At 34.3% G+C, this 12,897-nt stretch overlaps 1 protein-coding gene and 1 long non-coding RNA gene across 12 annotated transcripts; both read left to right on the top strand.

Moving 5' to 3' along the window:
* Positions 1 to 1,822: 1,822 nt before the first annotated feature.
* Positions 1,823 to 4,254, top strand: LOC116336830. 8 transcript variants are annotated; one of them, XR_004200749.1, is made up of 8 exons: positions 1,824 to 2,115; positions 2,410 to 2,485; positions 2,563 to 2,880; positions 2,963 to 3,087; positions 3,179 to 3,210; positions 3,337 to 3,467; positions 3,527 to 3,656; positions 3,727 to 4,254. It is a non-coding gene; the product is annotated as an uncharacterized LOC116336830 (long non-coding RNA). The 8 variants fall into 8 exon arrangements; XR_004200747.1 differs by having other exon boundaries at positions 1,826 to 2,115; positions 2,563 to 2,680; positions 2,763 to 2,880; positions 3,337 to 3,656; XR_004200753.1 differs by having other exon boundaries at positions 1,823 to 2,115; positions 2,563 to 2,680; positions 3,337 to 3,656.
* A 3,011-nt stretch (positions 4,255 to 7,265) lies between these two features.
* On the top strand, positions 7,266 to 12,605 carry LOC116344973 (ras GTPase-activating protein-binding protein 2). Of its 4 annotated transcripts, none has more exons than XM_031774177.1 (7): positions 7,266 to 7,580; positions 8,348 to 8,924; positions 9,553 to 9,667; positions 9,765 to 10,019; positions 10,100 to 10,285; positions 10,406 to 10,644; positions 10,729 to 12,605. In XM_031774177.1, exons 2-7 carry the CDS (start codon positions 8,427 to 8,429, stop codon positions 11,053 to 11,055), a joined length of 1,620 nt encoding a protein of 539 aa, XP_031630037.1. In that variant the 5' UTR covers positions 7,266 to 7,580; positions 8,348 to 8,426; the 3' UTR covers positions 11,056 to 12,605. The 4 variants fall into 4 exon arrangements, with proteins under 4 accessions (XP_031630037.1, XP_031629773.1, XP_031629955.1 ...); XM_031773913.1 differs by having other exon boundaries at positions 7,269 to 7,580; positions 9,493 to 9,667; XM_031774095.1 differs by lacking the exon at positions 7,266 to 7,580 and adding an exon at positions 7,704 to 7,810 and having other exon boundaries at positions 9,493 to 9,667.
* Positions 12,606 to 12,897: the final 292 nt, after the last annotated feature.

Raw genomic sequence — 12,897 nt, 5'->3', positions numbered from 1 at the left:
CTCCTTCTCACCATTTCTTCTTCTCGAAAGAACAGTCCCTGTTTTTAACCGATTTTTTTTTGTATAGTCATTTTCGCTCTTCTTATCACATACACATCAGTTTGGAATCACTAGTTCTGTCTATTTTATGTAAGTGTGAAGTTTTTGATTTTTCTTTTGGAGTTTTCCATGGCTGTCGAAATTTATTCGTTATTTATATGTTTTTACTTTTCCGCGCACCTAGTGTAGGAAAGGTATTGTATTAGGCCAAAAAATTAAAGTCACCCCAAAACATGTTTTCTATGCATATTTCATGTAGAAAACACGATTGGAGATGATTTTGGGGCATATTAATGTGCGTCGCTGTGTGTGATGTGTCCTGTGACTCCTTTTTTTGTTAACACGATAAGTCTTCTTCCAAAAACTCAATTCAAATTCTGACTTTGCAGGATGATTTGGGACTACCAGAAGACGTGCTGATTAGTTTTTGAGCAATATCTGTTGACCGGTGTAACTTTTTTTGGTCCGAATGAAGTACCCACATCCATACATTTTTTGATCATTTTTCAACCATTTTGGTGACACGATGGTTTCGTGCTCAGACATGAAATTCAAAATCTGACTTTACGGGATGATTAGACACTACGAGGAATAGATCTGGTCAAATTTTCAACGACATTGATTTATCGGTGTAAAACTTAGACTCTGAAGAGGCACTTATGAGAAAAATGCCTTAAATTGAAATTCTTTCAATTTGAACGCTGAAAGAATTTGTAATGGGGTGTTTTTTGGCACGAGAAACCCGAAGCTGATGTTAGTTTTAAGATGCAATCAATTTTTCACAGACTTTTCATACAACCCGTGTAGTATACGGGCGCTAAATGGAAGTCGCAGGCGCTCTTATTTGCGCTTTGGAAGAGGAATGACCGAGAGCGCAAAATATTTTGTCGCGCTATCGAGGATTTCTCTTTAAACATTTTCGCATAAAGACACAGCAACCGAATATGAGTTATGTATACAGTACATACAGTCCACAGAGTCGCTCAATATCATAGCACACTATGCACATTGTGCATACTATTCATATTGTGTGCTATGCTAGTAAGTGACTCTATCGACTGTATGTACTGTATACATAACTCATATTCGGTTGCTGTGTCTTTATGCGAAAATGTTTAAAGAGAAATCCTCGATAGCGCGACAAAATATTTTGCGCTCTCGGTCATTCCTCTTCCAAAGCGCAAATAAGAGCGCCTGCGACTTCCATTTAGCGCCCGTATACTACACGGGAAAACATAGACTATGTCATAGTCTTCTTGAAATTGATTCTTATGCCAAAATAAATTTGGCCACAACTTACGATGGCTACAAATTGTCGGATATTGTGTGTGCCCTGATATGATGAAACAAGCATCTGAATCAACACTGGCCGGAAAGAAATTGAATTTGGTTTATGAAGCAAGTGATGTACTGAAAGCGCATGATATTTATCATTTATTGACATGAGCAATTCCCAGGGTATACTTACTTTAAAAATTACTATTCCATTATTGAAAAATGCTATCCATTCTTTCGATTATTTTTCCATTACACCCATTACATCCATTTCAAAAAATCACAATATCAATATCTATTTAGTATGTAAGAAAGTAGTAAGGGTTTGATCACATATATACACACATAAATTAAAAACAATTTGCAAATGAATTGAACGAAGGTGCGTTAGCAAACACTTTGCTGACAAAAATTGAGATTTGGTAGTGGTAGTAGCAGTGGAGAGAACAACACACAAGGAATCAATATTGTACTGTACACACAGTAGCATTGCATCGGAACAACGTCACAACAACGACAACATGGAGACGCAAACGGATAAACGAAAACTGTATCAACAGTAGCTAACGCATTCGCTGTCCGATATCGGCTACTTGCAACGACAAACCGATTTGAATGTGTTGGTGTGAGAATTTATTTGACTGTGACATTCCAACCCAACAAGTCGGCAACAAGTCACATCGTGTCGAACCATCACCAGTGTAAGAACTAAAATTGCTGCGCATAAATTTTCATTTTACATCGAAAGTGAAATATTCTGTCGAATTGGATTTTTGTCGGTTTTTCCAGAAAAAGTATTCGGTAAGTATTATTTTAAAATATAATATTAAACAGAATTTTCGAATTTTTTTTAAATTGACTGCATGGTAGAATGAGATTGAGATAGAAAGAAACACATTGAACACAATACAAAATCAAGTTAAATCATGAATTTCATCATTGCGCACAGTGGATTACGGGTACCGTTAGCCAATAGTGCGACGCAGTTTCTTATGATTTTTCAAAGCCTACTTTGACTACGATATGCAATTGAATGTTTCTTTTTTTGGTTTCTTAAAGATTTTTTTTTTGTTTTCAACATTCATTCATTGACAGGAACAACAAATGGGAATCGTTCACAAACCGACCACAAACGATGTCAGAACCTGGAAAATATGAATACAAAGGATCGGTAAGTTTTTTTTGCATTGCGTTTTTTTCATTGTAAAATGAATCTAAATTCTATCGGATCAAATTTGTATTGATCAGTTTCTTAGTTTGCCCCAACTACGAACCGGTCCACAATCGTATTATTTCCGGCAACCATACAAACACACCGAGCAATAGACCAATACCATAAATCGGTGAATATGAATACAAAGGATCGGTAAATGTGTTTTTTTCGGAATTGCATTTTCTTTATTGTGAAATGAATTTTAATTCTATCGTATCGGATTTGTATCGATCAGTTTTCTAGTTTGCCCCAACTATGAACCGGTCCGCTATCGTGTTCTTTTCGGCAACCATACAAACACACCGAGCAATAGACCAATACCATAAATCGGTGAATATGAATACAAAGGATCGGTAAATGTGTTTTTCTCGGAATTGCATTTTCTTTATTGTGAAATGAATTTTAATTCTATCGTATCGGATTTGTATCGATCAGTTTTCTAGTTTGCCCCAACTATGAGCCGGTCCACAATCGTATTCTTCCCCGGTACAAATAAAATGAATATCCTCCTCGGCCGTCTCCCGTAGTTTACTCCGTCTACGAGTAATTTACGTGTGTGAGTAAGTGTCGTTTGGTTTCACTCATTGTAGACCGATTGATATATTAATGGTGATATTTTTTTTCTTTCCATTCTTTTTTTAATTGATATAGGTAGTGGCCTTGGCACCAAGTGCTATTCTATAGTAAGCATTTTGTTTTAAACTATACATATTTGATTTTCATTATATGTTTCCATTACTTCCATTACGTTCCATTAAATATTGATTAGTTTCCATTATTTCCATTCTTTTCTTTGTGATTAACCCTAGGCAATTCCACATGTTCCATTCCCCGACCTGTTATTTTATTTGCAATATACGAACACGGGATGAGCACATTTTGAATGTGACAAGTATTATTAAGAATAATCCAGACTTGGAGGGAATTGCGATAGTACCATGTAAGGACAAAGCTTTCGTTTATAAGAAAGATCCCTTTCGATATACAGGGCTTATGCAGTTTAAATAGAGTCAATTGGAGATGAATGGCTTTAAAACAATTGCGGTCAGGATTTCAAAATGGAAAAAAATGTTTCTATTTTAGTTGAAACTATTATTCAATCCAGAAGAAGAAGATTTTAAAAAAATCAGTAATTAACATTTTACCGAACGTAGAATCACATACTTTGTGTTTCAATGGCAATTTTGTTTTCATTTCAGAAGATGAACCTTGTTTCGTGAATATACCGATTTGACGTTTATAGCGTGTGATGAAAAAATTCGCTAACTGTGGTGAAATACAAGAAAAATATTAGATATTTTTTACTGAAACTTAACTCAATTTACCGTTTTTTATCTGTTTTTTCACAAACCGCCAAAGATAAGCTAAAGATAATATGAATATTTTTGTTTCTAAAATCATCTATTGTTATGTTCTCTAATTCTCAACTCTTAAATGTTGACATTTGATTTACATTCCAGTGTAAGTTGGAGATTCTAGGTATCTAAGGTATTTTTGCATACTGATTCCGAATTTCGGGGTTTCAGGTTAAAAAAAAATCACATCTTGGAGGGCAGTGTTCCTAAAAAGATTCTCTTGTCATTCTGAACAACTTTGTACTGCAATGTAGATAAGATAAAAGATAGTATCTATCTTGATATCTCAATCGAGATAAGGCTGAAGATTTTGTAATCAAATTTTAAAAAAATAATAAACAATAACCAAAATACGGTCATTCTGAGACGAAAGCTGAATGTGTTAATTGAAAATCTCAATAATTTTTTAAATTTCAGATTCAACGTTAATTTTTGTAATGAAATATATTTATTTTGTACACTGAATATGTAGGTATAAATCGAAAATAAATCGGTATTTCCGAAGATGTACGTCCAAAGGAGTACGTCCAACCTTGAGCGTCATTGCCATCGAAACGGCAAAAAAAAACAATTTTACTGAAATATTTGATTTTTTTTGATATTTCGGGCGTTTATCATGGGTATCATGGGCACCCGAAATCGAGTGTTTTTTTAAATCAATGAGAAAATCTAATGAAAACAGAAAAAAAGCTGTTTGAAATGAACATTTCCAAAAGAATTTCATAATTTCGTGCACTAATCATGAAGATTTCAAAAAAAGGAGCCAAGTGAGTTCGAATTAAAGATGGCGTATGCAAAAAGAAGTCAGTGATAACAGCGCCACCATTTTTCGAACGAAATTCATTTCGCAGACAATAAAACACATGTAAAACGAGAAGATACGAAACAGAAAACAGGTAATGACATAGCTCACAAACGAATACATGTATGCGTATCGGATACGTTTGCCGCCATTTTTTCCTTCAGATGTATATCTTTTGTTTGTCGCCGGTATACCATGTCATTCAAATCTTTGTGTTAATGAAATGTTCGGCAAGCACTGGGCCGTGTTTACTACTACACTGACTGATTTTGTGCGTATGTACATGTGTTTGTCGTAAGTTTGCCTCTGTGTGTGTAAAGAAGTAAATGTGCATACAACATACGTTACGATTTGATTCGGTCTCTTTGCGCCTTTGTTTTGGTGCATATGCCATACAAATGAATATACACATCGTGTCTGAATTTGTGTTCGTTTATTGAATTATACTCCATGTTTTTTACGACATTTAGAAAAATGTTGTATATGAAACGATAAGCCGTACAACAACAATGATACGAATGTTTATGCATTGAATAGATGAAAGCACATCAAATGAATATCGTTGCAATTAAATATGAACATATATTCCATTCGAATCCATTAAAATACCGACATTTTTTACGATTCATTGGACAAGTTGCGACAGGTAGTAGCACAAAATTCATACTCGATTTGGCCTACTATTATGATCAAAAAGTACACATAATTGATTAAAAAAATTAAAAATCTTTATTTATTCTTCTAAATTCATTTCGTCGCTTCCGAAGTACTCCCCCTCCGCCGCAATGCACATACGCCAACGTTTTTTCCAGTCTTCGAAACAGTGTGAAAACCTATTTTCAGGTATGGCCTTCAATTCACGTAGCGATTCACGTTCAATCTCTTCAATCGACTCGAAACGATGTCCACGGAGCGGTTTTTTGAGTGTAGAGAAGAGCCAGAAGTCACACGGTGCCAAATCAGGCGAATATGGAGGTTGCGGAACGATATGAGTTGAATTTTTGGCGAAATGATCACGAATAATTAATGCAGTGTGAGCTGGTGCATTATCATAATGCAAAAACCAAGAGTTGTTTGCCCATAATTCCGGCCGCTTCTTTCGAATTGCTTCACGCAAACGGTGCATAACATTCAAATAATATTCCTTGTTAACAGTTTGCCCCCTTGGAAGAAATTCGGAATGCACCACGCCACGATAATCGAAAAATACTGTCAACATAACCTTGATTTTTGACCGACTTTGACGAGATTTTTTTGGTTTGGCTTCACCTTTCAAACAATATTCGGCGGATTGATCGGCTGTTTCTGGGTCGTATGCATAGATCCAAGTCTCATCTCCCGTAATGATCCGTTTTATGCACGATTTATAGTCAGAAAGCATTTCTTGACACACATTAACACGACGCTCTTTTTCGATGAAATTCAATGTTTTTGGCACTAATCGAGATGCACAACGTCTGAGACCCAAATGATCTTTTAAAATGCTTTGGATCGACCCAAATGAAATGTCAGCAATATCAACAAGGTCTCTAATTGCCAATCGACGATTTTTTAGCACAAGATCTTTTATTTCCTTGACGCGTTGTTGATTAGTTGACGTTGTTGGTCGTCCGGATCGCATTTCATCTTCTACACGTTCTCTGCCCTCTTTGAACTTCTTATGCCACTCATAAATAGTTGGTCTAGCCATGGATTGATCACTGAAGGCCTTTTCTAACATTTCACACGTTTTTATGGCCGAAATTTCGTTCCGCACACAAAATTTAATGCAAATTCTTTGCTCAACAAAATCTGTCATTATGAAAATCGCCAAAAGAAATTTTGTGTATGCACATCAATAAGTGTAACTCAACATGTGATGCATATATTGACATGATATTTTGTACCGTTATAAATGACAGTGCTACCAACCCACAAAAAAAATATTTACACGATTTCTTCATCCCGCGCATTTGAAATCATCAATTATGTGTACTTTTTGATCACAATAGTATGTTGTTAAAAATGTTTGATCATTATTGCTAGCAATGAATATTGCTTTCATTTCTGAATATTTTTTGCCAGTTGAATGTCGTCACTTTTAATATCGCATTTCATCATATTCAGGCACCAGCTTTATCATTTTTATTTAAAAAAAAAATCTATCAAAAGGCGAAAGTTTTGCGCATAAATCGCTAATTTTTCTATAAGACAACAGAAAAAAAAACTGCCGTCCTAATGAATGCAATTTTAAAAAAAAATTATAGGCAAAAAAAATTTACGAATTCGAAAACGAAATTCGAAACGTAAAACAAATAGACGTATTGTAGACGAAGCTCATTTTAACGAGGCGATACGAAAGAATGAGGGAGACAAAAACTAAGAAAAAAAACAAGCAACAGCGCACACACAAAATGTGAGGACAGCGTGTGGGTTTCGAGTCTGCCTCGCTTCAAATGTGCCCGATGCTTGCGTGAATGTGTGTCTGTATGTGTGTGCATGTTTGTAATCTGGCGTGCTTCAGTGTATGTGTGTGCGTTGTAGTATAATTCGAGTGAGTTGAAAAGACAAACAGGGATGCCATTTCAATGTTAAACTCATCGTGTGACTTTTCTTACTTCTTTTATTTCATACATTCGTGTATTTTACACATATTACAACAGAATTGCTACAAAGCAGAGGCGCGCACTCACTACATACTAATCTACACAAAACCAACTGTACGATATACGAAACGACCGATTTACATATACTATTGTCTCATCGCAACCGTATCAAATACAAGACAAACACACATTTCACAACGTTTTGGTTAGCAAGTTATTTGAGTGAATAATAAAATACGCGCTGCAGTTTCCATCACATTTTGTTTATAGTTTTTATTTTCATATACACAAATTTGCGAAAAAATTTTAAGGTAACTTTTTTGACAAATAAATCAACGTGATCTTCGGTTTGGTGAATGAACGGGAACACAAAAAAAAGATACGCTGCTAAAAACTCGTGTTTTTTCGGCTAGAGTGTTAAAGAATATATATACGTGTATATATATAAGTTACGGTCAGGAATATTCTAGTTGTAGACCTCGTTCAGAGAACACACAATATTAAAAAAGAAACATTCATAGTACACGACGCCTAATCATTGGTACACACGGTAAATTTGCACCAGGCCAGGGAAGCGAATGCAAAATTTTTTGGCCATGCAAATTGTATATGTTCATTTTACACCACCAAACGAGAAGCACACGAAAAAATACCCAAAATCAAACTACGCATCAAGATACAACAAAAAAATGAAATAATATTCAGATACAGCACATTTTTGTTTTAGTCCGATTACAACAGTGGTGAAATGCCATGAAAAATCCATACGTTTTCAAAAATGTACAAAAAAAAATATTTTATTTCTTCATAAAATTGTTGCCAGTATTTCGGCAATAAAAATATTGGATTCGGCAATGCTCATTTAGAAGCAGTTAAACTTCACACCAGTAAAAAAGTTTTCGATCGGAAAAATCGATTAGAGACTTTATTTTAATTTTTTTTTTGTATTTTGAATGTTTTTGTACAATGGAAAAATAGAAATAATCAAAAAGCACCTTCCCATTAATTATATTCAATCTTTGGATAAGGATATCGGTCTTTATTCTATACAGAAAATATAAATCCATATTTATTGCAGATAAACCGTGTAACTTAATCTTCACGACTTAATTCACATCCACACATTCTCACATAAAACGTGTTACTGGCAAAAAGAAATGATCATGGAAGCTGTACCATCACCACAATCGGTTGGTCGAGAGTTCGTCCGTCAATACTACACCCTGTTAAACAAAGCACCCGACCATCTTCATCGTTTTTATAACAATAATTCGAGCTTCGTTCATGGCGGTCTCGATCCACACAATCGTGAGGCAACAATGGTTATTGGCCAAAAGCAAATTTATAATAAAATTCAGCAGCTACGATTTCGGGATTGCCACGCCAAAATCAGTCAGGTTGATGCTCAATCGACTCTTGGCGGTGGGGTTGTCGTTCAAGTAACCGGTGAATTGTCGAACAATGGAGAACCAATGCGGCGCTTTACTCAAACCTTTGTGTTGGCAGCTCAATCGCCCAAAAAGTACTACGTTCATAATGACATTTTTCGCTATCAAGATCTCATATCAGATGATGAAGTCGAGGCCGAAAGCCGATCGGAAAATGACGATGAACAAGACCAGGACACCGCCACTGGTTTGGTCGTTGAAAACCAGGTATGATTTATATTGAATTTACATGTTGTAGCATAATATGCTTTAGAGTAAAAAAGTGCATTTTATTGTCGATGATGTTTTTTTCGTCAATTTTATTATAGAGCATTCCTTATATGAATAAAGTTTGTTCTTTTCTTAATTTGTCAATTTTTAAGTTCATGTTTGAAAGAAAAACATGAAAAAAGGAAAACACAAAAAATATGAGGGGCCATTTTGAGAATGGATTCAATTGAAATATGTTACCTTGAAGAGTTTTTTTTATTGCCACTTTTTTATTTATATTTGTTGTTTTTGCAATCGATGCTGGTTCAACTCAGAGAAATGAGTGTAAAATATCATTTTACTGTGAATAAAAGGTGTTCATGGTAAAATCGAACCATGACTCTTTGAAAAATTAACCTCAAAATTCTCCTTCCTCACTGTCCTCAACTGCACTCTCATACATCATGGTTTCAAAGAGAAATGACATTTTACACTTCATATATATGTATAGTTTTATGGTTCGGTAGTATTGTCGTCAATATTGTGATTGTAATTGTTCTTGTGAAAATATTGTGTATATATATAGCAACAGCAGTCGCAACAACCAATTTACTATCCATTGGGAAACGTTCAATCTTATCAACAGCAACCACAACCAGCTGCTCAATTGAACGGTGTCGTTCAGCACGACGAGATTCTTCAAACTTTAACACCATCGAACAACAACATTGCCGTTAACAATGTTAACAACAGTACCGGTGGTAAGCAAACAATGTCTTTACTTTAATTTAAAATCCAACCGTATCCGTCGCAACAACCATAGTGTTTGTTTATATTGATTTGATTTTGGCTTTGTAGCTCATACACCATTGCAAATCCAATCGCAATCATTGTCGGCTCAACAGCAAATTATCCCGGTTGATCAATTGGCTAATGTGACTGGTAATCCAAATGCCACGGTGAACGATTTGGAAAATGTTTCAACACCCGCATTGCAAAATGAAATCGATCAGCAAAACGATATGAGTGCACAGACCACATCCGATATTGAATCAAAGGATGAATTGGCCGGTATTCAGAGTGAACAAAATAACATCAACGATAATCATACCAGTAAGTACACAGAGGGAGAGAAAGAGAGATCAAGTGCTTATGAAGATGCTAAGCAAATGTTTATTTTTGATTTTGATTAGATGCTGATGAAGTGTCAAAATCAATCCAGAATGAGCCAAAGACATACGCCCAGTTCTTCAAATCGGACAACTTCAGCAGTGGCATCAACTTTGTATCATCAGCATCGGCAAATTCGGGACGAACACAAAACACAGCAAACACCTTGAACTCACGGTCACAATCTGCACGAACTGGCCCAATTAGAGGTTAGTAGAACATACAAATGTGTTTCTTTTTTTGTGCATATATTCATTATAAGTGCCTAGTTCTACAAAAATGGAATTTTTTCGATTTAATTTTAATTTTTTATTAAATTATTTCGATAGAGCGAAGATCGAGCAATGCAAATCAATTCAGTGACAACCACCAGCTATTCTTAGGAAATGTACCTCATCATGCAACAGAAGATGAGTTAAAAGTCATGTTCGGACGTTTTGGAACGGTTGTCGATTTAAGAATTCATTCGAAACCAGGACCAAAAATACCCGGCGTACGTGCTCCACAAAATTACGGTTTCATTACCTATGAGGATCCAAAATCCGTTCAAAATTGCTTATCGAACATGGTAAGTGTATACGACTTTATTTCTTTTGTTTGCCAATCTATATTATTTCAATGTTGTTGTTTTTTTTTTTAATTCGATGCGCAGCCTCTGTTCTATCCTGAAAATTCTCCTGATGGCCAAAAATTGAATGTTGAAGAGAAGAAAGCTCGCATGCGTAATGAAAATTCAAACAACGTTGATCGTAATGACCGTGACCGAAATGACCGTGGTCTCGGCCGAACCATTTCGGGTGGTCAAAGAAACAGTGGCGATCGCGATCGAGGTATTGGTGGCTTAAATCGCACATCAAATGCACGACCGGGAGGTGGAAATCGTCCATTCAATCGTAATGACAGACAACAAGGCCCACGAGGAAATAACAACCCATCAAATTCGGCATCAGCTGGTAATGGTGGCTACGAACGTCGCTAGAACGCTCCAAGGAAATAATGCATGCGAAGATTTTGTACATAATGATACACACACACACACACACACACACACACTTACAACAAATGTTTTTTTTTGTTCTTTTTGTAAAACACATTCTGTGTTTTAAGCGCATTACGTGTTCTTCGCAAATACCAGATTCTATTTTAATTTTCTTATACTTTTTTTTAAACTAGTAAACAAAACAAAACAAAAACATTGCAATTAACATAAAGAGAAAACACATCAACCAAACAAACAAAAAAAGAAAACAAAGTACATAAATCTAGAAAAACGCATGTTATTTTCATTTCTTTTTATTTGTTTTGAAAGCAGCCTACTTACTATTGTATAAAATTAAGGATCTGGTGATGATATGCATTACTCAAGAAACAAAAACAAACTCCAAAGAAATGAATGAAATAAAAACAAACAAACATACATACACACATGAACACAGACAGACAGAAAAAAAGGAATCAAAACTTAGGCAGACAACTAAAATCGAAATTTAAAAAAAAATCATTCACGAGACGAAGAAGAAGGAGATAAAAAGCAGTTAAGAAAACTATAGGGTTCAATGCAAAACAAAAGTTGAGATAAAAGTAATAACAATGCCAATCAATACCCACTAGGAAATCTAGTTCTGGATGTAAATTTTAGTTTCATCAAATTTTAGAAGAAGAAAGATTGAAGATATTAACATTCAAATACATACAGTCACAATACAAAAAAAACACGTACTTGGCTGGCCTCTGTACGCTCGATTCGATAGAAAATACTTTGAGTCATTGTCTCTAAAGTGAATTTAAAATGCTGTAAACGATGCACTTTTTTAGTCTCTTTCTGTTTTTTTGTTAAGCATTTTTTTAACTAATTATTTTTTTCTTTTCTCACTTTCTTATCTCTCTCAATCTCATTTAAAATATCTAAAATAAGAGACATAGTTCAAACAATAATCAGGAAATGAATCATGTCCTAAATAATAAAAAGAAATGATGATTTCATGATTTAAACAATTTTAAGTTAAAACACACACAACTAGGAATGGAAAGTAATAATAATGAATAAAACTAAAAAATAAAAAACAAATAAAGACTTGTAAAAAAAATCTATAGAAAACATGTTGTGTCTCGTATAAACCACGTGAATTAATAAAAAAAAACAGCCGAACGCGATAGATCGTTGCATGATTCAGGTGAAAATGTATCCGAAAGACAGCTACAAAAAAAAAAAAAATAATTAAAAAACAAAATTCATAAATTTGTTCTATTGAACTGAATGAAGTTTCCGTAGGCGATAAAAGAAATTTAAGATCTACTTTATATTATTCAATTAATAGCAATGAATCGCAAATCGATCTGAAAAAAGAAATTAGAACAAGCGAACATTTTTTTACAAGAGACATCAATTGGAGAGACTAATAACTAGCAACTATGTAATAAAACTAAACTTAAATCATTATTTGGTTTTTGTGTTGATGAAAATTAATAACAAAACATAAATGTAGTAGAAAAAGATGAAGAAGAATATAATCAAAGGCTTTAAAAATATAGAGATTTTGATTTATTTCGAATCGAATTTTGAAAACGATTAAAATCACATAAATAAAATGTGAAACATAATTCAAAGAAAAAATGTTTTTTTTTTTTTGAAGAAATAGATTATATGTGATTTCTTTTGTACAACAACAAGAACAAGTAATGAAAACATTATTATATTAATAATAAAAGTGAAAACAAAAAAAAAAACTACAACTGTAAAGAGAAAAAAAAGATTGTTGAGCTGCTGAGTCCATGGGTAATGCCGAGTGGATATCTCTTTTCGGGAGAGGATGGTAATTTA

The sequence above is a fragment of the Contarinia nasturtii genome, unplaced genomic scaffold (genome assembly GCF_009176525.2).
Source record: "Contarinia nasturtii isolate CC-2019 unplaced genomic scaffold, AAFC_CNas_1.1 Cnas_scaffold_78, whole genome shotgun sequence".
Lineage (NCBI taxonomy): Eukaryota > Metazoa > Arthropoda > Insecta > Diptera > Cecidomyiidae > Contarinia > Contarinia nasturtii.
This window is presented reverse-complemented; position numbering and strand designations above follow the sequence as displayed.

Coding starts and splice junctions, on each gene's coding strand:
- LOC116344973 (XM_031773913.1), top strand. CDS start 8,427: ATGATCATGGAAGCTGTACCATCACCACAATCGGTTGGTCGAGAGTTC. Junction 8,925..9,492: donor GTTTGGTCGTTGAAAACCAG/GTATGATTTATA, acceptor GTATATATATAG/CAACAGCAGTCGCAACAACC. Junction 9,668..9,764: donor TGTTAACAACAGTACCGGTG/GTAAGCAAACAA, acceptor TTGGCTTTGTAG/CTCATACACCATTGCAAATC.